Consider the following 26,996-nt stretch of genomic DNA (forward strand, 5'->3'; position numbering starts at 1 on the left):
AAAAAATATATATATTTTTAGTTGTCTTATCTCCTTTTAAAGCTTGCTTTGTTCTATTTTTATCATTTAAAATAAGATAATATGAATAAAAATAAGAAAAATTTATGAGTGGTAAAAAAACATTGCTTTAATGAGATGTTTTTACTTTATTTGATTTAAAAAAAATACTTTTGTGGCATATTGTTGCATATTTAAATCATAAGAATCATTAATGAGAATCAGTATTTAGAATAATAATAATAATAATAATCTCTGGAGTAAAACATTTGGATGCATGAAAATAAAGAAAACTTGGGGATAATATATACGATAATTGATTTTTCATCAATAATAATTGATGAATTGTATAATTGAATTTGTTACATTTAGCAAGAACCACTTTTGTTGGTGCATTTATTAGATTTTTCTTTTTTTCTAATAACATTTAACTAAAATCCTTTACCTAATTTGTTATGTCTAGTCAAAAATGACCAGCCTTTTAAAAACTGCATTTAAATGTCTCATCATACTATCACTAAATATTGGATTCAATCTATTTGTCTACTTGACTTAGCACTTTTTTTATTTATTTTGCTTCGTAACTGATGGATTGTAGGCCTCACTGATCTGAGCTCATGCACATCAGATCTTGAGTTTATATGAGGATCATTTTTACAGTGTTTACTCTGAGGATTGTGAACAGAATGAAGGCTCACAGCATCTGTACCCGTGTGGACCCATGTGTGCAGCGGGCTCTGCTCGTCGATGATGTGTTAGAAGGTGAGCCCTCCTTCGGCACACACGGCTGTAAAAGCTTCCCAGTTATCTGGAAAAATCACATTAATTGCATTTGTCCTTAAAAAACTGTAAGTTTTGGTGTTTGTAAGTGTTTCTGAAGTGGAGAAAGAACTCACAAAAAAAAAATGCAAGCCCTTCAGTAAAAACCTTCAGAATATAGAGAGGAATAAAACTCTAAGTTTTGGTGTAAGTTTTCTGAAGTGGTGAAAAAACTCATTCCCTTTAAAGATTTGCATTTTTAAAAATGAGTAAAATGTTATATAAATTGGTGTAAATTATATAAAAACAAACCCCTCAGTAAAAATCTTCACAATATAAAGAGGAATAAAACTTTTAAGCGTGGTGTATGTAAGTGTAACAGAATTTGTGAAACAAACTCATTTTTAGAAAACAAAATCTACAGGCACAAATAGATAAAGTGCAATAAAATAAGTAATATTTATGATGCTTTCTGTTTCTGTGTTTTTGCCTGTAGTGTCTCGCCTAAAATAAAATAAAAGACAGTAAAAAATAATGGAAAAGAATTAGAAAAGTGATTAAATTGTTAGTAATTGAGCCTTATACAAGGTTGCATTACATGCATCATTGTGCATTATATCAGAGTGTTTGCATTGAACAGGCCACGGCTCAAACACAATCTCTTTTAGTGCTTGAAATACTGTCCTTGTGTGTGTGTGTGTGTGTGTGTGTGACACAATGGCAGCTCATTAGTATTCCAAAGTCGATAATGATCCCCCCTCCACAAATCTCAACCTGCAGTTGCACTTTCCAAACTCTTTCTTTCTTTCTTTCTTTCTTTCTTTCTTTCACAGTTTCAGATGCACGCAAAAACACACACAGTGGATAGTTTTGGTAAGTTTTCACATACATTTTACCATTTTCCATAACCATAACCTCAGCTCATCTGATCACTGCACCTAAGCATCATTTGATGCCTAGAACATGATACAATGATTTTAAAAATGATCAAACATATTCTGTAACGTCTAACGGGCAACTTCTGACTTAGAAACCCTTGATAAACACAAATGTTGCAATTGTTACAAAGATGTATCAACTTTTCAGATTTTTTCATTTGCATAAAGAATTTCACATTTAATTCAATGTGCCACTTTCTGTTTCTTGTGCACTGTAAAAAGAAAAAAATAATAAAATTAATAAGTGACAACAAATAGGTTAAAATAATATTAAGATAAAAATTGATTGCAAAAGATAATATAAATAGAGTCGTTACCACACAAGATCATTTTTGCAATAATAATGCAAATATATTTTGCATTATGTTATTATTTCATTTTATTTTAAATATAACCTGTTTTGAAATAAAAAAAATGGATGACAGTAAAATATTGTATTTCCAATATGCATTTAAAATTTGAGTATTACATATGAAACTTTTAAACATTAAACTTCATGCAGTTTATTTTTAGTACATTTTTTTCTAAATTTTAATTTGAAAAGAAATCAAAGAATGAGCAAATGTTCACTGTAACATTCTTAACAGTTACTAAATAAATATTCATCATCATCTATTTTCACATGTAATTTTTTTTTCATCTCAAACCTAAATAATGCATCCTAAATCTATCCGTATGATCACTGCAATAGAGATATTCGTCTAAAAGTCTATTATTCCAATGATGCTTTGATGCTTTAGTGCTGGTGTGAAAGCAGATGCTGAATTAAAGGGCTTTTCTTTTCATGCTCTCATGGTGTTAGCCTGTATTTTTTGTTGTTGTTGTTGTTGTTGTTCTTATTCAGACACTTTGCAAAACTTCCTCATCACGTGTGGATGTCAGTGGTTTGTGAAGTGCTGGAACAGAACATCCTGAGATGCAGAATGAGTGAGTGATGCTGCTGCTGCTGAACTCTGTGACCTGCAGGAGGCGCTGTGTGACACTGCTGCACGGTAAGCATGCTTTATATTTTATAGAACATTCCAGATTAAAATTAAAATGGCCATTTATTGCATTTCCTAAACAACAGTTATATTTTGTCATTATACACACACACACATACAAAACATTTTATATAAAAAAACTAAAATGCTCGTTTATAGTTTTTAATGTTATAATGTTTATAATATATCTTAATGTTTGCCTGTTTTAAATATATTAGATGCTTAGTATCAGTCCATTAGAATATCTCGTTTTGTATACAAATATTCATAAAATACCTGATTAATATTCTCTTTCATATATTGCAGAACAGATCTGTTATAATTTCATATATAAGTCTATGAACTTAGAACATTTGCTATTAAAATTCAAATGCTAATTTTTGGTATTTCCCATAATACATATAAATTATATATATATATATATATATATATATATATATATATATATATATATATATATATATATATATATATATATATATATATATATATATATATATATATATATAAAAACTTATAAATTCATAAAACTTAAAAATATAAATATTTTGTAGAAATATATTTGTGTTGCAAAATGCAACCTCTTAACATATTTCTGGACAATGTTGTTATTATTATCGTCAATATTATTACTGAACATTAACATAAAAATGCACATTTCTTTTAAATGCAAACAATGAACATTATATAAAAATAAGAATAAGGGTATAAACAAAAATACATGAATATCTCAAACTTTCAAAGGTTTTGTGGTTTCTCTACCACAGTCAACAAATATCATAAAGTTAGACTTGCTCTCACGAATGTGAAACTTGCTCAGATATGTAAATAAATGCATTAAACAGACACATTTGTGTCGGCTTCGTTTGTTCTAGAGGTGCGGCGAATGACGTCACAGAACTCGCTCTCCAGGATATGCGCGCCCCCGCGCGCGTCACAACTGAGTCTCCGATGGAGGAGGAAACGCGTGTTATAAGGTCATTCTTCATACCCACACACATTCACAGCGTTTAGCGGAACACTAGAGACAGACAGAGGCACGGAGACCGGACTCACGCAACTTCATACTAAAGTTACCGAAACTCAGAAACGCGTCGAGATGTTTGCTGATTCAGCTACAGAGTAAGTTTACAATTACAATTACATTACATTACAAAAAACAATTAATTAAAGCAGCTTTATACTGTACGATGATGTGGATGATTTTAACTCCGTATCTCAAATGTCATAAACCGCGCGCGCATGTGGTGTATTGCGTCATCAATATAGTTGTTACATTAGAAATCATATAGTAAGTAGGCTACTGTAAGAGTATCGTTTCAGTGAGTTGTACAGTTAAACGTAATAAATAGATAATGATGAAACCTGTTAAACAGGTTTGACACAATTATAATATCTCATATCCGACATTCACGTGTCACATGACCATGATGTTTTACATGAAGAAAGCTCTTTTAAGCAGCTTAACAGTTGAGACTGTTGGATGTAATGCATGATATAACAGCTGAAATGATGAAAAGTGAATTAATAAGATTACGATCTCGCGTGTTTAGATGCACGTGCACGTGTATCGTGTGATGCTGGGAAACCCGGTGCGTGTCGCGCGCTGCGCGTGGCCTTCAGCAGCTATCAGGACCAATCAGTGCGATCAGACACCTTATGATGAGGATGAGAGGAGAGCGTCTGTGCTTTCTAAAATACTCTGAATATCTTGTTAATTTCTGTTTGCTAATATGTAACTGTTTTGCAACTATGCATCATTAACTACATATTTATTATTTATATATAAGGAACGGTATCAGGTATGGAAGACCGTTTCCACCACTGAATTAAAAATAAAAAAGTTTATTGCAACTTTTTTTCTCACAATTCTGACTTTCAATTCAACTGAATGTAATTCAGAATTGTGAAATACAACCTCACAACCGTCGAATTATAAAGTCCCAAAAAAGACTGATATGTTCTCAGATTTTCAGTATTTCGAGTTTATATCTCTTAATAACTGCGTGTTGTAAAGTCACAAGTTACAAATGCGAGATATAAACTCAAAATTCTGAGTTCATATCTTGTAATTCTGACTTTATTTCTCAGAATTTAAACTTTATTTCTCATTATAACTCACTATTGTGAGAATTGTGAGATAAAAAGTCGCAACTATCTTTTTTAATTTTGTACCGTTTTGTCAGAAACAGCGTTCCATAATATCGGCCCTCAATCAACTATTACATTCATTTTTCACAATGAAAGTCGGGATAACCCATCTGACAAAGAACATACTCTCCAAATGATGTACAAACACTATTCTACTAACACTAATAGAACGTTTGTCCAAAGCTATTTATTAATAATGTTCTTAAAACGTAATATATGTCATTTTGTGGAACGTTTTTCTTCTAAAACGAAACACATGTAACGTTTTTTAAATGTAACATTCAAAAGTAACATTCTCCTGATGTCTGCTGATACAATGATGCAACAGAATGTTCACACGCACACTTTCAGAGAACATTTGGAACTAATGATTTGTAACTTAATGTGAACGTAAGTAAAACATATTCCTTGAAGTGAGTCAGATGTGACATCCAGATATTGATATTGATTCCGATATTGATTGCGTGACAGCTCTGAGTGATTCGGGGGGTTTCCCATGTGAGTCATGAGCTGAACCGTTCATCTGCGCACTAATCAGACTAATCCAGCCTCTGTTTTCCAGTGTCCAGTGTTTTATTTAATCAGATTGAGCTCAGATGAGGAAGTCAGACTGAACACATGATTTATTGTTTTGAAAATATTAAATGAGAAAGAAGGCAATGATAGCAAATGAGATTCAATGAGCCCTTATTTCACTAGAGATCACATGACCCTCTCTGCTCTCCTCCAGGTGCAGTTATGAGGAGTGTAAGGCCACAGCTGATTGGCTGCTGGCTCAGGCCCCAGTGCGCCCCCTGCTGGGGATCGTGTGCGGCTCAGGTCTCGGAGGACTGGCAGAGATGCTGAAAGATCAGCTGTTCATCAACTACAGCGACATCCCGAGCTTCCCTCAGAGCACCGGTGAGTTCAGACGACGTTCTGTGTGCTGAAATCATCTCCAGACTGACTCTAACCGTGTTTTCTGTAGTTCCCGGTCACGCTGGGAAGCTGGTGTTCGGCACGCTTAAAGGAAAGCCGTGTGTTTGCATGCAGGGCAGGTTTCACCTGTATGAAGGATACCCCATTCAGAAGGTGATTAACACACTGACTCTTCATCTCACATGTGTTCAGACATCCTGCTATCCTCACATTAAGTTATGAAAACATTACAGTTCTCCGAACATTCAAAACATTCACATGCAAACCAGTATAACTGAGATACTATTAGAGTTTTTTGTATTTATATATATTTATATAATATTATATATATATATAGAGAGAGAGAGTTTTAAATATTTGAATTAGTTTTTTATTTTCTGTTTCCAATTGATTTTTAGTTTGTTTTAGTAATTTTGTTGTGACATTATTAGTTATTATTTTTTATAATAATATTTCTGTTCATTTTTTTTATATCTATATTATTCATTTACTTTTTATTATATTTTAGAACATCAAGTTGTTGAAATTAAATAAGTTTAGGGTTTTATATTTTACTTTATTTATTTTTTATTTAAAATAAGTCTATATAGTATTCATTAGATTTTTATATAATTACCATTGATTTTTATTTCAGTTTTAGTTTTAGTTATTTTAAAACATCCAGTTAAAATACATTTAAATTAGAATTATTTTCTTGGCAACTAGATGACATGAAAATAGTTTATATTTAAACGTGTAAATTAGTTTTATATATATATATATATATATATATATTTTATGTCTATGTAGTTTTTTTATTTTAGTTTTAGTTATTTTATAACATCGCGTTAAAATTAAATGAAAATAAGAAATTTCTGAAATTAAGTTTAATTTTTATATATATTTTTTAATATATTTTTTTATTTCAAGGTACAAATTTTTTAAATCTTTTTAAATGTATCTTCAGTTTACTGTAATAGCCCTGTTACGAATGTTATGGAAAACATAAATAGAACGTTACATTGTATCATTTAGCACATTGTTCTCTAGACATTCTGAAAAAAGCATATGTTTAAAAAGCATTAGTTGAACAAGTTTACAGTGTTTGAGTAAGTTTGAGACGAGGAACTGTGCTATCATTAATAACTCACAGATTATGATCAGTGTTTGCTGAATGTAAACACCAGTGGCGATTTTACGATGTCTTTATTGATAAAACACAAACTTTGCACGTTACACAATCATCTCTAGTTCAGCTCCACTGAGAATAATATCATCAGAGTACAAACCTGCTAAATATCCTCCCGATGCATGGTATGTTTGTTGAGTTTGAGCTGGAATCTGGTTTTGTAGACCACGATGCCGATGCGTGTGTTTAAGCTGATGGGGGTGAAGACGGTCATCCTGACCAACGCCGCTGGAGGACTCAACCCGGACTTTAAAGTGGGAGACATCATGGTCATAAAGGACCACATCAATATTCCAGGATTCGCTGGAAACAACCCGCTGGTGGGGCGCAACGACGACAGGTGAGATTACCTGATGCCATTCATTCATTACCATGTTATCAAGCTGCACAGGAACATAAAAAACCCTAATAAAAATGACAAGTTACTCAAACATGATGAGAGTAGAGTGGAAAGGGTTAACTAAAACTAACTATTAAACATTGAAATAAAATAAAGCTATGTTAAAATAAAAGAATAGAGAAGCGTATGATGAAATCATCAAAACTTAATAATAATAAAAATAATAATATGAATATTTTTTGCTAATTGAAATAAAATGTAAATATTAGATGAAAAGACTCAATCTTAAAATGTAAAAATGTTGCATTGGAAACTAAATTAAATACGTTTATGTTGAAGTACAAAAATTACAAAAGAAAGAAAATTAAATTAAATTAAATTAAAGCTATGTAAAAATAAAATAAAAACAGGCAAAAGCATATGATGAAATTATCAAAACTTTATAATAATAATAATAATTTTTGCTAATTAAAATAAAGATGAAATAATAAATACAAAATATTAGATGAAAGACCGTAACTTTAAAAAAAAAATGCAATTTAGAAATGTTTCCTTTGCAGCTGAATTAAATAAATTGAAGTGCTAAAATTGCTGGAACATAAACTGAAATAAAAAATCATTAAAGCTATATAGAATATAAAAATAATAATAATAATGAAATTATACTAAACTAAACTAAAACAAAAGCCCTATAGATTTTTTTAATGACTTGTGCTAAAATAAAATAAAGCTAATAGTAAAATATAAATATTATGGGGAACTGATGCTGAGACTTAAAAAGTTAGAAAAATTAGAAATGTTGCATTGACAACTAACTTTAGTTGTCACTCAAATAAAATCACTACACCTGAAACTGAAATAAAAAGTTTCTTTTGTAATATCCTTTAAAATATAATTTATTTCTGTGATGCAAAGCTGAATTTCCATCATCATTACTCCAGTATGAAGTGTCACATGATCTTCAGAAATCCTTCTTATATGATGATTTATTATTAGAATTATTAATGTTGTGCTGCAAAATATTTTTTGGGAAACTGATACTTTTTTCAGGATTCTTTGATGAATAACAAGTTAAAAAGAACAGCATTTATTCAAAATATAAATATTCAATTCTAAAAATCACTAAATATCATTTCTTAACAATTTAACACATCCTTTTTGAATAAAAGTTTTAATTTCTTTAAAAAAAAAGAAAGACAGAATAAAAATGTACTCACCGGAAACCTTTGAACGGTTTGCAAGAAATGATTTATATTTTAAATAAATGTTCTTCTTTTTAACTTTTTATTTATCAAAGAATCCGGAAAAAATATACACTGATAATAAATCAGCATATTATTCTGATTTCTGAAGATCATGTGACACTGAAGACTGGAGGAATGATGCTGAAAATACATGTGTGCATCACAGAAGTAAATTACAGTTAATCAGATACTCACAGTTATTTTAAATAGTAATAATATTTCACAATATTAAAATTTGTTCCTGTGTTTTTGATCAAATAAATGCAGCCTTGATGAGCAGAAGACACTCCTGTGAAAACATTCAAATCCTTTGGATCCACTGTAGTGTGTATCGTATTTTTCAGACTATAAGTCGAATTTAAGTATAAGTCGCATCAATCCAAAAATACGTCATGACGAGAAAAAAAACATATATAAGTCGCACTGGACTATAAGTCACATTTATTTAGAACCAAGAGAAAACATTACCGTCTCCAGCCACGAGAGGGCGCTCTATGTCTTCAGTGTAGACTACAGAAGAACAGAGCAGCATAGAGCACCCTCTGGCGGCTGGAGACGGTAATTTTTTCTATTGGTTCGTGTCAAATTAATTTGTATAAGTAAGTCGCACCTGACTATAAGTCGCAGGACCAGCCAAACTATGACAAAAAGTGTGACTTATATTCTGGAAAATACGGGTATATAAATCATAACCGTGGACATAACTTCAGATGATGATTTGTAAGGTACTTGATGTGTTTCTCAGGTTTGGTGAGCGGTTCCCGTGTATGTCGGATGCGTATGACCGTGATCTGCAGCAGCTGGCTCACACGGTCGCAGCGGAGCTGGATTACTCCTCCTTCATGCAGGAAGGTGTGTACAGCGCCGTGGGCGGCCCGTCCTTCGAAACCGTCGCCGAAAGTAAAATGCTGCACTTCCTCGGAGTCGACGCCGTGGGTGAGTCCTGATCTATTCTCACTGATTCAGCTGTGCACGCTCTCTATTCTATTCTATTTCATTGTTACATGTTTATTTCAGGTTTATCTGACAGGGACAGTGCACATTAATGATACATGTGCTAAATTAGCCAGAAGACATTCATAGTTCTCCATTAAAATAACAACCTTTTCCACTGACGTGAGCTCGTTTTTTATTATAAATAATAACAGATACTGATTATAACAGACTTGTATATATTTTTATTATACTTGGATAGTACAACCCAATTTAATTCAAATGGATTTCTAAAAAGGAGGATAGTTTAAATTAATAAATAATTTATTATTATTATTATTATAATTAATATTTTATATGTTGAGGATGGAAAGTTGCAGTCTGCCTTTTTTGTTGATACTTCGGATATTCAGATAAAAAAAAATTTAATTGAACAAAGGAATAAGTATTAAAATTAATGTTATGTAAATAATGTTACACATTTTTATTAATTTAACTTCATTAGAAATGTTTGATTGGGAGACTTGTAATCTTTCTATATTTTGTGTTGATTCTTTTGATAGTATAACAAAATATAATTCAACAAAAAATAGAATAGAAATTATTAATAATTAATGTTAATATAAACTTTTTGTATATTATTTATAATTAATATTATTATTACTTTAAATATTATTACCTGTATTTTTCGGACTATAAGTCGCATCAGTCCAAAAATACGTCATGATGAGGAAAAAACATATATAAGTCGCATTTATTTAGAACCAAGAGTTTACATTACCGTCTCCAGCCGCCAGAGGGCGCTGTATGTCTTCAGTGTAGACTACAGGAGAACTGAGCAGCATAGAGCGCCCTCTGGTGGCCGGAGACGGTAATGTTTTCTATTGGTTCATGTCAAATTAATTTTGATAAATAAGTTGCACCTGACTATAAGTCGCAGGACCAGCCAAACTATGAAAAAAAGTGTGACTTATAGTCCGGAAAATATGGGTATATATGTTCAGTTGAGAATGTTATTGTTCTGTATTTTGTATTGATCTTTAAATAGTATAACAAAATAAACATTTAAAATAGTATATAATATATGTATTATCATTATATTAACATTATAAGTTCAGGTGGAGAAGATGTAATCATTTTGTATTTTATGTTGAAAAATTAATAAAAATATAATTATATATATTTTATATATAATGACATGGGTATGACACAGGTATTACAAGGAGAGGGTGACTTATGAGGACATAACCCATGTCCCCATTTTTCAAAACGCTTATAAATCATACAGAATGAGTTTTTTTGAGAAAGTAAAAATGCACAAAGTTTCCTGTGAGGGTTAGGGTTAGGTGTAGGGTTGGTGAAGGGCCATAGAATATACAGTTTGTACAGAATAAAAACCATTACACCTATGGGATCAACACACTTTACACTAAAACAAACATGTGTGTGTGTGTTTTAAGGCATGAGCACGGTTCACGAGGTGATCGTGGCGCGTCACTGTGGGATGAGGGTCGTGGCTCTGTCTCTGATCACCAATCAGGTGGTGATGGATTATGACAGCGAGAAGAAAGCCAATCACGAGGAGGTTCTGCAGACGGGGGAACTGAGAGCGCAGCAGATGGAGAAACTGGTCTCCACCATGGTCTCCCGCATGCAGCTGTCAAACAACCAACACTAAAGCACTGACAGCCAACACATCCACACGCACATCGCTACACGCTAGAATGCTAGTCATATACGTCGGTTTCTCCCTTACTATGTTTACATTTCAGGGACAAAGCGTTTTGGGAACATTTTCTCCTGTCATCACCAGAAGTTACTTTAGAAGTTACTGTTTTAATGTGTATTTATTGTCTCCAAAAAACGTCTTAAACGTGATTTATTTAAAACCTATAAGTTAAAGGACAATTTATGAAGAAAATACTTTTATAAAGAAGCACTGTTACTGAATTCGCTGTGAGGTGTAGTGAAGGTAAAGATGACTGTATTTATGCAAACTATTTATGTAAACGAGCTGAAACTGTAAGGTTTTGAAGTTGTTTTAAATTGCACTAAATGATAGAGTTTTGTGTGTCAGTTTTAAGACCTGATTTACTGTTTTACTGACTTTAACCAGCACTTTTCCCAAAAACATATATTTTATTGACCTGAATTTAGAAATTGCACTTCAAGCTTTGGGTTTCATGGTTTTTCTATGATCTGCTTCAATGCAATTAAAATGATGTTGCTGTACCAGATGTTTTCTTGGTTTGACATTTTACTACTGTCATTTTTCTACCTTTTAACACGTTATATGGTTTGTTTTAGCTGCTTAAATCAACTAGTTTTAGCTGTTTCTGAGCTGTTTTTTTTTTTCTAATTGAGATGGTTTTAGAAGGTTTTTCCACTTCAAGACTTCAGTTTTTAGTTTTGTTTTTACTGCAGCCTTAAAAATGTAAACAAATAAATAGATGCATGCAAAAGACCTGCACATTTGGCATATGATAGAAAATATGTAAATGATCAGACCTGTACGCAAACGATCAGTGACGTCAGTTCATCTCTGAAACAGACTCACTGTCTCCCTCTAGTGGTTTTAGTGGGGACTTAAAGAAAAAAAAACTCCTTTAAAGCTGCTGTAGGTAACTTTTGTAAAAATATATTTTTTACATATTTATTAAACCTGTCATTATGTCCTGACAGTAGAATATGAGACAGATAATCTGTGTAAAAATCAAGCTCCTCTGGCTCCTCCCAGTGTCCTATTGCCATTTGCAGAAACTCAATCGCTCCAGGTAAAAAAACAACCAATCAGAGCTGCGGTCCGTGACTTTGTTTGTGCTCAAAATGTAGAAAAATGTATATAATAAGTGAGTACATCATGAATCCATTTTCCAAACCGTGTTTTTAGCTTGTCCTGAATCACGAGAGTACACCTATAATAAGTGTTTATATTCGGACAAACACATGATTCCTGTCTGAATCAGAGCCAGCTTCCAGCTGTTTGTTCTGTTGTAAGCAGAGCATCTAACATGAGCTATGAAAGAAATCAAGGTGCACAGGAGAAAAGAAAGCACCTTTACATAGACAATACTGGACAACACTGAACGCAAACACAGGGCTATAAGAACTAAAATCCTTCTTTACACATGACTTTTTGTGCTGCATCAACTCTTTTGCAGATTGTAAGTTAATTCACTTTGAATGCTTATTTTTGTCAAGATGCAGGATTGTTATTTTGCTTGATACTTTGATTTGACATGATCACTTTTTCCTCAGGAGAGGAAACAAGTGAGTCAACTCCTGCAGAAAGTGGACGAGCTCCTGGTTGACCACTGTGCTTTACAACATCAGGTCAAAACAAATAAAATCACAGCTAAAAACTAATTATATCAGCATTAAATCAGCAAATACTGCATGAGAGAACTTCTATATATACGCCTGGTTTCACAGACAGGGGACTAAGGATTAGGCCATAGTTTAATTAGGACGTTAAACTCCAAGTAGCTTCATACTCATGAATATTTTTATTTTTCTGGGCTCACAGTTGTCCTGTGCATTGAGTCCAAGCCTAATTAGTTCATTTCCACACAGTAATATTGTATGGTGAGATCAGAATCGAATCGTGACGTGATTATAGTTTACTGTGACTGTATCCATCTGTATTCCTCTAAATAAAACCAAGGCATGTGTATCATGTCTCAGGACTTTATTGTGTTATGTGCCATATATATGTGGTATAATACATAATCCATGAATTAATATACCCTTAAAACCCATATAGAAAATAAAACAAGCATGTGACCTAATCCTTATCTTCTGAAACACTGATGTATTATATTTTAGAGCAGTCATTGTATTTTAGGAAAGAAATCAAACAAATCTGTATGTGTGTTAAAATAGTCATCCTTTTGTAATCCGTAAACGCGTGCTGTAATAGCGCGGCGCCGCCGGCGGGTGTCGCTGTGGAGCATCTAGTCTCACGCGCCGAGCCGGAACCGGAACCGGAAGAAAACAAGAAATCTGCCTCAGCTCGACACGGCTGATCTGTAAACAAGGAAGATGAAAGATTTAATATCAATAATCTGCGTTAAACTTCTAATCCCTGCTTTATTCTACACATGTGAGTATAAATACGAGTATTTAATGTCGAATTGTGCTTTTGCGCGGTTACGAGATGACCAATATTGTTCTCTCGCTCAGGCCTGGAATGAATTATTTAATGAAATAACTCGTTTACATAGATTTTACATCATAATAATAGTAGAATGATCTTAATCTACTGTAGAACTAGGACTGACCGAACTAGAACTAGGACTGACCGAGTCTAATCATGTTTTTGTACCGTGATTATATTCTTGTTAATACCGTGATGAATCATTATGATCGTGTTTTATTGGTATTACCGTGAGTTTACAAATTAAACACCTCATAAAATCATGATTTCATCATCTTCAATATGATAGGATAGGAAAGTAATTTAGAAAAAATAAATGTCAATTATATTTGTTTATTGTAACTTCAGGTAAATCGAGCTTTGAAAGATGCTGGCTGATATTTTATCTAAAATATAAAATCATAAGAAATAAATGATCATGAATTCTAACTTTTTAAAGGCATATTTCATAATGTAAGTGAGAACAATGGGTTTTACATTTCAACATTTTATTAAAAATGTTTACTGAGTTATTGAGATCTGATGGGTTTTTTTTCTGTTAGAAATAAATGATTAATCTGTCTCTTACTTTGTCTTTTCCTTATAGCATGGTCAGATCTGTCTGTAAACATATTTTGGCATGTTTTTTTTTTGTCTATAATTTTAACTTGAGATGAAATCTAAAACTTAAGAGGTAAAGTTTATTACAACAATGGTTTTAATATTTTTGCCTTTAATATACAAGTAGGTCAAATAGTGGCTATTGATATTTTCAATATTTTTATACCATCATATATAAAAAATTTTTTTAGGTTTTTGTCTGAACTTATTATTATTATTTTTATTTTTTTACTGAAGTAAAATAAATATTAAATATAATATAAAATAAGCATATTTTAATTAAAAATATGGCTCTTTCAGTGGCAAATAAATATATAAATGCATAAATAAATAGTTTTTATTTTATCAAAGATAGTGATATAACATTTATGTAAAAAAAAAAAAAAAATGGCATCACACCTGACACCTTCATGCCCACGAATTATTCCAAGTAATTTTTATACTTTATTAATTTTGTATATTTTACACAGTCAAAATAGTTCAGTTTAGTTTGAATCAGTGTGAAAAGCAGAACACATTTTAGTGCAAAAAGAGATCAGCGTGAGTAATAATACTGTGCTCGTGGTCAGCAGACGTGAGTCATGTGATCTGTGTGTCTCTGCTGCTGCAGGCGTGTGCTCCAGCTCAGTGGAACAGAAGATCTATGTGGAACTCAATCAGACGGTTCCTTGTGTCCGGCTGCTGAACGCCACGCATCAGATCGGCTGCCAGTGTGAGTCATGCATTATCCTGCGGTGCGTTTCAATCTCTGTGTTCGGATCGCTGTGATGTACAGTGTTTTATTCGTCTCTCAGCGTCTATGTCAGGAGATACAGGAGTCCTTCATGTGCTGGAGACCGAGTCAGACCTGGACTGGATCCTCAGCTCGGGACCACATCCTCCGTACATGGTGATCCTGGAGACGGCCTTCTTCAACAGGTGCTGTGACGTCTGTCTGTGTGTGTGTGTGTGTGTGTGTGTGTGTGTGTGTGTGTGTGTGTGTCTGATCTGATGTGTTTCTCCTGCAGGTCGGTCATGATGAGGATGAAGAACTCCTCCAGAGTGGCTGGAGTGGCTGTGATCGTCTCAAAAACAGGACTTGCTGATAATTTCTCACCTCACACGACCTGCCCCAACCAGAACACAGGTGAGAGAGAGAGAGAGTGTGTGTGTGTGTGTGACCGTGTGTGACCAGGAGTGAAACAAAAACACTAAGTGGGGATAGATTGAACTTTTGGAGAAATAGAGATAGAATGGGGAAAAGTGAAGAAACGCTGAGCAGTCACAACACTTTCCCACATCTGTGTGTGATTGTGTTTCCTCGTGCTTCAGGTGTGTACAGTGAGAATTATGGCCCTGATCTGGCGAACTGTAACGTGACCGTGTGGAATCCCTTCGGGAACGGACTGTCCTACGAAGACTTCGCTTTCCCCGTGTTTGCTCTGAAAGATGAGAATCAGACTCAGGTCATCCGTAAGGTGTGTCTCTCTCTCTCTCTCTCGTGTGTGTGTGTGTGTTCATCACAGCGCTGTATGACAGGTGTGTGTGTGTGTTTGCAGTGTTACGAGGATCATAACCAGCGTGTGAACGGAAGCGCTCCTCAGTATCCGCTGTGTGCCATGCAGCTCTTCTCACACATGCATGCTGTGACCGACACCGTGACCTGCATGAGACGCACAGACCTGCAGAACCGGTTCAGCATCAACCCAGGTACACACACACACATCATCATCATCATCATCATCATCATTAGACACAAAGCAAACTATGAAATAATGAAAGATAAGAAGTCTTTTTTTTTGAGAAATGTATCAAAATTGAGGCTTAAAATGAGAAAAAAAAATATAAGCTCTATAATCTAATTATATATATATATATATATATATATATATATATAGTTTTTTTTTTAATTTTTTTTTTTTTAGAAAAATTAAGTAAATTAAAATAAAAACTGTTTTAGTTAGGAACAATTTTTTTTTTGTTTAAGCTTAAGTACTATAAAAATTAATAAAACCTATACAAACATCATTTAAAAAAAAATAACAATGACAAAAACGCACATCAAAATTACTAAAACTTTAACTTAAGTTAAAATGATATCATAAAAATAAGAAAAAAATATATATAAAAAAGCTAACAACTAAAATATAGATAGTAATTCTAATAGTATTTCAATGGTACTAAGATAAAAGATTTCTAGACCTGGAAAAGTCTTGAAATCAATAAAATCTTTGAACAGCGAGGGCATTTTTAAAAATAATATTTATTTATCAAATTATTTTAAGCTCTAAAAAATTTTTATGAGTTAGACATTGTGTAAAAAAAAATTTGTATTGTTTAAAAATCCTCGTCATCAGTGGTTTAAATTATATAAATGTGTATTTGATAAATGCTGATGGCAAGCGAGAAAGCATTCTAATGTTTGCCTAATAATATAAAAGCATTTGTTATAATACTTTTGCGTGCTGTGTGTGCTCAGGTACACCGTCAAAATAAAAGTCCCCAAAAATTCTAAATATCGGCTGATATATCGGTCAACTACTACTTGTCATAATATCCTTTCTGAAAAAAGCAGGAACCTTCAAGAACATTCAGCATTATTTTTATTATTATTATATTTTATTTTATTAATCCATGCACTTTCTGTTAGTGAAAAACATTTTGTAAATAAAACTTCCATTATAGATTCCATATAGACAGAGGAAATCTCGTCACCTACACATATAGTTCTGAGACTGTTTATGAGCATCATACTTACTGTCCATGTGTCTCGTCTCCTGTCAGAAGTCCTGTGTGACCCTCTGAGTGATTTTAACGTCTGGACGTCCACTCGGCCGCTCAACAACAGCGCCAAGGGCCACGCAGCCGACGAGAGCGTCGTCATCGCTGCGACACGAGTGAGGAATAGACTCCAGATGTTCATTCTAAACTAACATTTGTGCTCATGTACCTCCAGCTGTGAACAATACACTCTTCTTTTGTGTCTCAGCTCGATGGCAGGTCGTTCTTCTGGGAGCAGGCTCCGGCCGCCGAAGGAACCGTGTCTGGAATCGTCACCCTATTGGCCGCCATTCAAGCACTCTATCCTGTCACTCAGCAAGCCCCGCCCACTCGCAATATCTTCTTCAGCTTCTTCCAAGGGGTCAGCATCATCATTATTCTTCAATCATTATTGAATCCAACTGCAAAATTTGATTTAATATGATGCGAGTAACATTTGTAACCACTCGCTGTTACACATGTAACATAATGAGGTCATGTGACTGGTTTGTTTATCACTGGATGTTGTATATGCTGTGCAGTACACTAGTATGAGTAAGCATCTGTTTTTTGTATTTTATTACAGTTTTATATATTTTTACAAGCTCTCCTTCTCTCTCATAGGAAGCCTTTGACTACATTGGCAGCTCAAAAATGGTGTATGACATGAAAAGAAACGATTTTGTTATTGACTTGGACAATGTGCACTCCATGCTGGAAATTGGGCAGGTATGAACACTTTTATTAGAATATTTATTTTGATTATTATTATGGTTATTTATATTAAATTAATATTATTATAGAATAAAAAACAATGTCATGGTGTCAAATAACTGATTTCAAAAAAGCCACATGAATAGAAATGTTTTGATTAAGTGATAGAGAAATGCAGTGTTTAGTCTAATATTGAACATGATCTGCTCTGTCATAAGTTTCTCTCTGAAGTTACGTGAAGTTGGCTTTTGCCTGTTTCGAATATTTGTCGTTTGAGATGCTGCATGTTGGTAACAGGTTTCCTGTGTTTTCATAGGTCGGCCTGCACAGTGGGCGGAGCCTCTGGATGCACTCTGACCCCATATCCCGCCAAAACAACAGTGTGGACACAGAGGTGAGTGAAGAGGAGAGAAAGCTCTCTCTCTTCTCTCATGCATTATCTCGCCCGCCCTCTCTCTCTCTTCCCTCACACATTATCTCGCCCGCCCTCTCTCTCTCTCTCTCTCTCTCTCTCATGCATTCTCTCTCCCTCTCTCTCTCTCTCTCTCTCTCTCTCTCTCAGGTGTTGGAGATGATGGACAGGATGCGGTCAGCTGCTGCTGGTCTGAAGCTCACAGTGGATCATCCGTCGGTCAGTCAGCCGTTGCCGCCCTCGTCCTTCCAGCGCTTCCTGCGAGAGAGACAGATCCCAGGCCTGGTGCTGACAGACCACAACACATCATTCATCAACAGGTGTCCAATCAGAATCAGACTGTCACTTAGTTTTTTTAATGCTTGAATGTCTTATTCTGATCTGTCACGTCATATTCTGGCGTAAAGTGTGAGTCAATCTGAAACAGTTTATAACTTTGATATCAAGGATTAAATACTTGAGTTGACGTCCTGCGGATGACACATTTATGGTGTATTTTGTCGTCTGTCCCTGACACAGATACTACGAGAGCATGTACGACGACGCAGAGAACCTGAACGTGATGTATCCTCCCGGCTTGACTCCAGACGAGCAGCTGGTGTACGAGACGGACGCAGCCAAGGTGTGTGTGACCTCTGCTGATGTGTTGATGTGCTGTGATCAGGGTCAGTGCGCTCAAACTCATCCCAGCTCTCCTTCCTCTCTCAGTCTCTGGCTGAAGTGGCCACGCTAGTCGCTCGCTCACTCTACGTGCAGGCCGGAGGAAACGAGAGCAACCTGAACAACATCACCGCCGACCCCAAGACTGTGAGTCACATGACCAGCACAGACACACACACACACACACACACACACACACACACACACTCTCTCTCTCTCTCTCTGTCTCTCTCTCTCTCTCTCTCTCTCTCACTCACACACACACACACACTCTCTCTCTCAAATACACTCTCTCTCTCACACACACTCACACACTCTGACAAAGGGGGACATGGGTTATGTCCTCATAAGTCACCCTCTCCTTATAATACCTGTGTCATACCCATGTCATTATACACACACACACACACACACTCACACACACACTCTCTCTCTCTCAAATACACTCTCTCACACACACACACACTCACACACTCTCTCTCTCACACACACTCTCTCACACACGCACTCACACACACTCTCTCTCTCTCACACACACACGCACTCACACACACTCTCTTGATCATACACACTCTCTCTCTCTATCAAACACACACACACTCACTCTCATACACATACACACACTCTCTCTCTCTAACACACACACACTCACTCTCATACACACACACTCTCTCTCTCTCTATCAAACACACACACACTCACTCTCATACACACACACACACTCTCTCTCTCTCTATCAAACACACACACACACTCACTCTCATACACACACACACATGCACTCTCTTTCTCTCTCTCTCACACACACACACACACACACACACACAGTCACATGATTCCATGTGACTCACTCGGTTCAACTGAACTAAATCTCAAGTTTGTCAAGTGTTTATGAACATGATTGTGTTTACATACAATATTGCAAAAGCAGTGCTACACAAAATTAATCAAGATAGGAAAATAATAAATAGATTTGTTATAAATATGTGTTTATATTAGGGGTGGGCGATATCTCGATATTTAAAATATATCGAGATATTTTTTAAACACGATATGGATTTTGACATATCGTATATATCGATATGTTGTTTATATTTAATTCTGATTCCGCCACTTTGCTTCTTTGCCTTCTCTGTGCTGTGCTCGCCCCCGCTCGCTCGCCCCCCGCCTCCTTGCTTTTGTCCCCACTCCCTTCGCGTGTATAGAACTAGTCTAAAAAACAAAGTCTAAAAACAAAAGGACAACTGGCTACATAATATGGAGATACTTTGGTTTTAAGGCGTAGGACGAACAGAAGGCAGATGTCTAACGTAGGGCCCAATGATTTCCGCGATGCAGAAAACGCGGACGGAATCCAGTCATAAAAACGGTATTTACAGTTTAACGCGGAATGTCACGGAATTGGTTAAATTTTGAATGAATTATCAAAAGTAGGTCATGCACTTAAATCAAATCGCGATATAGACTAATATCTGCAAATATTAACCCGGAAAAGTCTATTTAAATATGAATCCTGCATGTTCTGCGTGTCTGTGTTAACGAATGGCGCAGCAGCGCGTCTTCATTCATTAAACACGGAAGCGCGTGATGCTCGCGCTGATTTCAGCGTCTTTCCTATCACTGATAAAGATGTGAACACATGAGGAACATCTCCAGAACTGCACCGAGAGTCACTTCATGAGCATCTGACCATTTGATTTGAGTAAAACTAGCTCATATCACATCTTAGACTGTAGTATCACATACACAGAACTGTAAAGGTAAACCCGTCAAAATAAAAGTATTTGGCAGAAATATTTTACTATTGTTCAGCAGAATGTACATAGCCCACTACTACTATTATTAAAATGAAATGAACATATTTTTTTAAGGAATAATCACACAACATTTCTTCCATGTTTTATTTTTAATAGTAAATCCCCTTTGTTTACCAAAAAATAAAGTTTGCTTAATTTTAAATAATTAAAAGATAAATTAAATAAATGTTTTATGCCTTCATTTGACAACCAGAAAAATGTAAATACACAGAATTTCTGAAGGGAAAAAATTAATAAAGTTGTTTTTATGCATTTAAATAATTACACATGCTAAAACACAGAATTAGGTAACAATAAAGCATATGGTGAAGAAAAAAATAAGACGTTTCATAGGGCCCTAAACATGTAATATTTGGCATATTTGTTTTTGCAGTAGTTTTAGGGGGGTTATTTTTCCTGTAAAGATATCGAGATATATATCGCATATCGAGATATAGCAAAATATATCGAGATATATTTTTTGCTCCATATCGCCCAGCCCTAGTTTATATATTTTTGATGTACGTACACAAATGTAAATATTATATATATATAAAGGATACTGGCATTTAAATGTATATATTTTTGTGTGTGTGTGTGTATATACACGATCGCATTTTTTTTAATGTATTGTAATATAAAATATATTAAATTAATATCTATATTTAATATATCTCTCTCTCTCTATATATATATATATATAGTTAATTTTTAATTTAATATTTTTTCATTTTTTAAATATGTTTTAGATATGACATTGAACTTAACATTTGCATTGAGTTTTTTGCGATGCTGTTGTTTGTGTCTCTCTCAGGTGGCTCAGTTGCTGTATGGGTTTGTGATTCAGAAGAATAACAGCTGGTTTCGCTCGCTGCTGCCTCCTGAAGTCACCAAGAAAGGAGTCAACAGCATTCTGAGTGAGATCACACACACACACACACACAGTGCACTGATGGTCTCCTGAGGATGCAGAGACCCGGCATGACATCATGTTGTTCAGTGGAAGCACCAGAGCGTCCTATCAGTAGTCCGCTGTACCTCTAGACTGTTTCTGACTGCGTCTCCTGTGGTTTTTAGGTTCTGGTCCTCCTCAGTTCTACATCGGTCTGGGTCCTCGTGTCCACGGTCCCGCTCACAGCGTCACACGCTTCGTTCAGTACATCCTGGCTAACCTGACGGGATCCGTCACCAACCTCACGGAGAGCCAGTGCCAGAATCCCAGCGAGCTCAGCACCGAGAACAAAGACGTGAGCAAAGCTTCCTCTCACTGACACATGCATTTGATCAAAAAATACAGAAACAAAAGAGTAATATTGCAAAATGTTATTAAATTATAAAATAATAGTTTCTATTGTAATATCCTTCAAAATCAAATTTATTTCTGTGATGCACAGCTGAATTTATCTTCATCATTACTCCAGTATAAAGTGTCACGTGATCTTCAGAAATCGTTCTAATATGATGATTTATTATTAGAATTATCAATGTTAAAACTGATACTTTTTTCAGGATTCTTTGATGAATAAAATGTTAAAAAAGAACAGCATTTATTCAAATATGAATCTTTTCTAACGATATAAATCTTTGCTATCACATCCTAGCTGAATAAAAGTTTTTATTTCTTAAAAAAAACAATAATAATAATAAAAATGTACTGACCGCAAGCTTGTGAACTGTAGTGTATATTGTTAGAAGATGTGTAGTTGTGTGTTGTTAGATTGTTATTTCTATTTTAAATAAATGCTCTTCTATTTAACTTATTATTCATCAAAGAATCCTGAAAAAAGTATCATAGGTTGCAAAAAAATATTACGTTTCAGCACTGATAATAAATCAGCATCATATTCTGATTTCTGAAGATCATGTGACACTGAAGACTGGAGGAATGATGCTGAAAATACAGCGGAGCATCACAGAAATAAATTAGATTTAAATATATATTGAAATTGATTTTACATATACATTTACAGATTAGATTTTCTGTTAGTAAAAATGACAAACATATACGGCTAAATAATGATATTGATATAATTATTGTCGTTTGAAGTTATTAATTCTTTCTGATCTGGAGGATTATGAGATTTTTTCTAATTTAACTAACTTCTCGGATAAATGCTAATTAGACAAACTTCAAGTTCTTAATTTGGTTTTTCATAAATAACATACCAAAATGTTATTAAGGCAGTATCCTACATAGACCAAACAATCCCAGAATGCAATGTGACAAGCTCAGGAATATATATTTTCATCCCAGGTGGTGAACTGATTTTTATATTTTTTTAATGTAATTTTATTATTATTTATTTGTATATTATTACATTTCTGGTTTCAGTTATGTATAAATTCATAAATAATTATTTTTACAGAAAATAATTTTTGTTTTTATTTGCATATATATATATTATATACAAATTGAAAATTATAAATGAATTTGAAAAGTAAAAAAAAATACTTGATTTTCGGTTTTATGTGTATGCATATATATATATATATATATATATATATATATATATAAGGCGGTGGACAAGTAAAAAATCATAAGTTATTTAAAAAAAATAGTTATTTTGTTGTTTTGTTTATTTTTATATGAATAATTTTAGATTTTATGTGCATATTTGTATACGAGTAAAATTGGATATATGTATTATAAGGCGATGGACAAGTGAAAAATGATAAAGTAATTTTTTTAAATAGTGATTTCTCCTGTGTTTCCCAGAATGCCCTGCTCTGATGCTCTGTGTCTGTTCTCTCTCAGTTGTTCTCGTATTTCTGGGTGTCTGGTCCGGCGTCGGTCAACAGCACCAGTGAGCCGTTCTGCGTCCGAGCGTCCGTGCGTCTCTCCAAAGCCGTGTCTCCTGCCTTCGAGCTTCTGGAGTACGGCTCTCGAAATTATTCCACATGGACCGAGTCCCGCTGGAAGAGCATCCGAGCGCGCATCTTTCTGGTGGCGAGCAGAGAACTGGAGGTAAAGCAGCCGACGAAACAACAACAGAAATCAATATAACAAACTTTATTTAAAACTAGTCAAAGTAACATTTTTCTACTTTCGTTTAGATTCATCTGATGTACTAAAATAACTAAAAGTGAAGTAATAAAAACTTTTCTCTCTTTGTTTGTGTCCTGTAGATGTTAACACTAGGAGTGGGCGTGGCCGTGCTGCTGCTGTCTCTGTTGGTGACGTACTTCATCAGCTCGAAGGCGGAGCTTCTGTTTAGCTCCGCCCGTGAAACGCCCACAACGACCTACTGAACAAATCCAGAGTCCAGAATCTCCAGCTGCTCATCATGCATTTCCCTAACACAGAAACACACTTCAGTTCACGACTAATTTATTCAGACCTGGCTGGATTCTTCTTGGATTTGTAACACTGGTTTTAGCTGGGCTGGTCTGAACTGGTCTTGAAAGTGTTTTTTTTTTTTTTATATATAATTCCAGATGTTTTTTGTGATCATGACATGGACGGGCACAAAACTAAAAGCTGATTTTAAGTGTTTAAGATGAGAATAAGTGTGTGTGTGAACAAGTATAAATGCAGTGAGAATGTGCAATAGCTTACTGAGTTTAATTAAACCTTCATCTCGATGTGGATCTTTGATTTGGGAATGTAAAACTGTCTGTTCGTAAACGAGCAGGATAAGCTCCCTGATGAACACTGACTGTCCTCGATGAATCGCTCGTGTTTCCCATCGAGAGAGATATGGAGCTTCAAACAACCAAATTAACTGCGATTGTCTGTTTGATCAATGATGTCACTGTTTTTTCTCTGTGAAACTGATGCCTTGAAAACCTGAATAAACATGGCTTTTTTCCAGAATTTAATTTAGCTATGTCTGCTTAAACTATGAAGTTATTATTACTGGAAATAAACTTTGTGCTCATCAACTTAAAATACATTCAAAGAGATTGTGAAAACAAATGCAGCATTCAGGAAAAGCGGTCTTGTGAAAAAAAAAAATGTCTTGGTCTCAAATATTTACATTTCTTTTATGTTATATAACATTATATTATTATATTTCTCAAAACCATTTTTTTTTTTCAAATTTTTTTTTTTATATATAAAATAATGTAATTGTAAAAAATATTTTAGTAATATTTTGCAATATTAATAATTCAATATTTATGGCGAATTTAGAATAATTGGTATATTTTATGTCATCTTAATGATAAAAAAAGTGTCCCAATTTACCTGTTTCATAATTGTGTTATATAAACATAAATGTGATTTATGGATTTAATATTTGCATATAAAATGAAAATATTATAATATACAAATATTTTAAAAGTACACCCTGACAACCAACCACATCCTAGCAATCCCATAGCCACACCCCGACAACCACCCACATCCTAGCAACCTCATTGCAACACCCTGACAACCGAACCACATCATAGCAACACCCTGACAACCACCCACATCCTAGCAATCCCATAGCCACAACCTGACAACCACCCACATCCTAGCAACCTCATTGCAACACCCTGACAACCACCCACATCCTAGCAATCCCATAGCCACACCCCGACAACCACCCACATCCTAGCAACCTCATTGCAACACCCTGACAACCGAACCACATCATAGCAACACCCTGACAACCACCCACATCCTAGCAATCCCATAGCAACACCCTGACAACCACCCACATCCTAGCAACCCCATAGCCACACCCTGACAACCACCCACATCCTAGCAACCCCATAGCCACACCCTGACAAACACCCACATCCTAGCAACCCCATAGCAATGCCCTGACAATCACCCACATCCTAGCAACCCCATAGCGACACCCTGACAACCACTCACATCCTAGCAACCCCATAGCAATGCCCTGACAATCACCCACATCCTAGCAACCCCATAGCCACACCCTGACAACCACCCACATCCTAGCAACCCCATAGCCACACCCTGACAAACACCCACATCCTAGCAACCTCATAGCGACACCCTGACAACCACTCACATCCTAGCAACCTCATTGCAACACCCTGACAACCACCCACATCCTAGCAACCCCATAGCCACACCCTGACAACCACCCACATCCTAGCAACCCCATAGCCACACCCTGACAACCACCCACATCCTAGCAACCTCATAGCCACACCCTGACAACCACCCACATCCTAGCAACCTCATAGCAACACCCTGACAACCACCCAAATCCTAGCAACCCCATAGCCACACCCTGACAACCACCCACATCCTAGCAACCTCATAGCGACACCCTGACAACCACCCACATGCTAGCAACCTCATAACAACACCATGACAACCAACCACCTCCTAGCAACCCCATAGCCACACCCTGACAACCACCCACATCCTAGCAACCTCATACCAACACCCTGACAACCAACCACCTCCTAGCAACCTCATAGCAACACCCTGACAACCACCCACATCCTAGCAACCTAATAGCAACACCATGACAACCACCCTTACCCTAGCAACCACCCAGAGCATCCTAGCAGCCCTTTAGCAACTCCAAGAACACCCCAGCAACACTTCCTGACAACCACTCACAAGCTAGCAACCTCATAGCAACACCCTGACAACCACCCACATCCTAGCAACCCCATAGCCACACCCTGACAACCACCCACATCCTAGCAACCCCATAGCGACACCCTGACAACCAACCACATCGTAGCAACCTCATAGCAACACCCTGACAACCACCCACATGCTAGCAACCTCATAACAACACCATAACAACCAACCACCTCCTAGCAACCTCATAGCAACACCCTGACAACCACCCACATCCTAGCAACCTAATAGCAACACCATGACAACCACCCATACCCTAGCAACCACCCAGAGCATCCTAGCAGCCCTTTAGCAACTCCAAGAACACCCCAGCAACACTTCCTGACAACCACTCACAAGCTAGCAACCTCATAGCAACACACTGACAACCAGCCACATCATAACAACCAGCCAGAACTCCCTATCGACCGCATAGCAACACCCTAGCAATATATATATATATTTTGGTCTGTTTCAAAAATGTATATTTTTCCTTTTTGAGAGAAAATAAGAAGTCTTGTTTCCTGGAACAGGAATTAATAATCTAGTTTTGAATTCTGCATATTTTCCTGAGCCGACTGGCAGATATTCTTCTAATGTTAAGCATAAGTTCACTCAATTTTGAATGTAATTTTAATTTTGCTTCTCTAGTTCTTTATAGCTGATTAAATATATTTTCAGATATTTTTATTGGAAAACAAGACAAAAATACTCGGGATGAAAATCATTGTAGTTTGGAAACATTAGACGTCTTCTGTGATGGAAATAAGCAGCTCTTTTCCAGTCGCTTTGTCAGAAATGCTCCTCACTTCTCTGAGAAACAGGAAGGACCTGTGGCCTGGTTTCAGTGTTGTGTGTTCATGAGAAGTAAAAAAAGGAGAGAGAGAGAGAAAAAAGGACGCTGGTGTGAAATTGCATGTATGTCAGTGTATGTGCGTGTGTGTATTTCGGACAC

At 35.4% G+C, this 26,996-nt stretch overlaps 2 protein-coding genes across 2 annotated transcripts; both read left to right on the forward strand.

The window, feature by feature from the left end:
• The first annotated feature begins 3,620 nt into the window (after positions 1–3,620).
• LOC127938409 (purine nucleoside phosphorylase-like) lies at positions 3,621–11,668 on the forward strand. The gene is made up of 6 exons (XM_052535007.1): positions 3,621–3,799; positions 5,559–5,728; positions 5,796–5,899; positions 7,079–7,254; positions 9,244–9,434; positions 10,892–11,668. The coding sequence occupies exons 1-6, from the start codon at positions 3,777–3,779 to the stop codon at positions 11,107–11,109; spliced, it is 882 nt and encodes a 293-aa protein (XP_052390967.1). The 5' UTR covers positions 3,621–3,776; the 3' UTR covers positions 11,110–11,668.
• A 1,700-nt stretch (positions 11,669–13,368) lies between these two features.
• ncstn (nicastrin) lies at positions 13,369–24,327 on the forward strand. The gene is made up of 17 exons (XM_052535017.1): positions 13,369–13,533; positions 14,798–14,899; positions 14,982–15,105; positions 15,195–15,313; positions 15,499–15,644; positions 15,726–15,876; positions 16,951–17,063; positions 17,156–17,308; positions 17,551–17,655; positions 17,957–18,034; positions 18,203–18,372; positions 18,572–18,674; positions 18,761–18,859; positions 21,323–21,425; positions 21,586–21,755; positions 23,264–23,473; positions 23,635–24,327. The coding sequence occupies exons 1-17, from the start codon at positions 13,473–13,475 to the stop codon at positions 23,755–23,757; spliced, it is 2,130 nt and encodes a 709-aa protein (XP_052390977.1). The 5' UTR covers positions 13,369–13,472; the 3' UTR covers positions 23,758–24,327.
• The last annotated feature ends 2,669 nt before the right edge of the window (positions 24,328–26,996 follow it).

This window comes from Carassius gibelio, chromosome A2 (genome assembly GCF_023724105.1).
Source record: "Carassius gibelio isolate Cgi1373 ecotype wild population from Czech Republic chromosome A2, carGib1.2-hapl.c, whole genome shotgun sequence".
NCBI lineage: Eukaryota > Metazoa > Chordata > Actinopteri > Cypriniformes > Cyprinidae > Carassius > Carassius gibelio.

Bases quoted from the DNA above. Each gene is read 5' to 3' on its own strand.
- LOC127938409 (XM_052535007.1), top strand. From the start codon at position 3,777: ATGTTTGCTGATTCAGCTACAGA. The intron at 3,800-5,558 runs GTAAGTTTACAA...GCTCTCCTCCAG, and splicing joins TTTGCTGATTCAGCTACAGA to GTGCAGTTATGAGGAGTGTA. The intron at 9,435-10,891 runs GTGAGTCCTGAT...GTGTGTTTTAAG, and splicing joins CCTCGGAGTCGACGCCGTGG to GCATGAGCACGGTTCACGAG.
- ncstn (XM_052535017.1), top strand. From the start codon at position 13,473: ATGAAAGATTTAATATCAATAATCTGCGTTAAACTTCTAATCCCTGCT. The intron at 15,877-16,950 runs GTACACACACAC...GTCTCCTGTCAG, and splicing joins CCGGTTCAGCATCAACCCAG to AAGTCCTGTGTGACCCTCTG. The intron at 21,756-23,263 runs GTGAGCAAAGCT...GTTCTCTCTCAG, and splicing joins TCAGCACCGAGAACAAAGAC to TTGTTCTCGTATTTCTGGGT.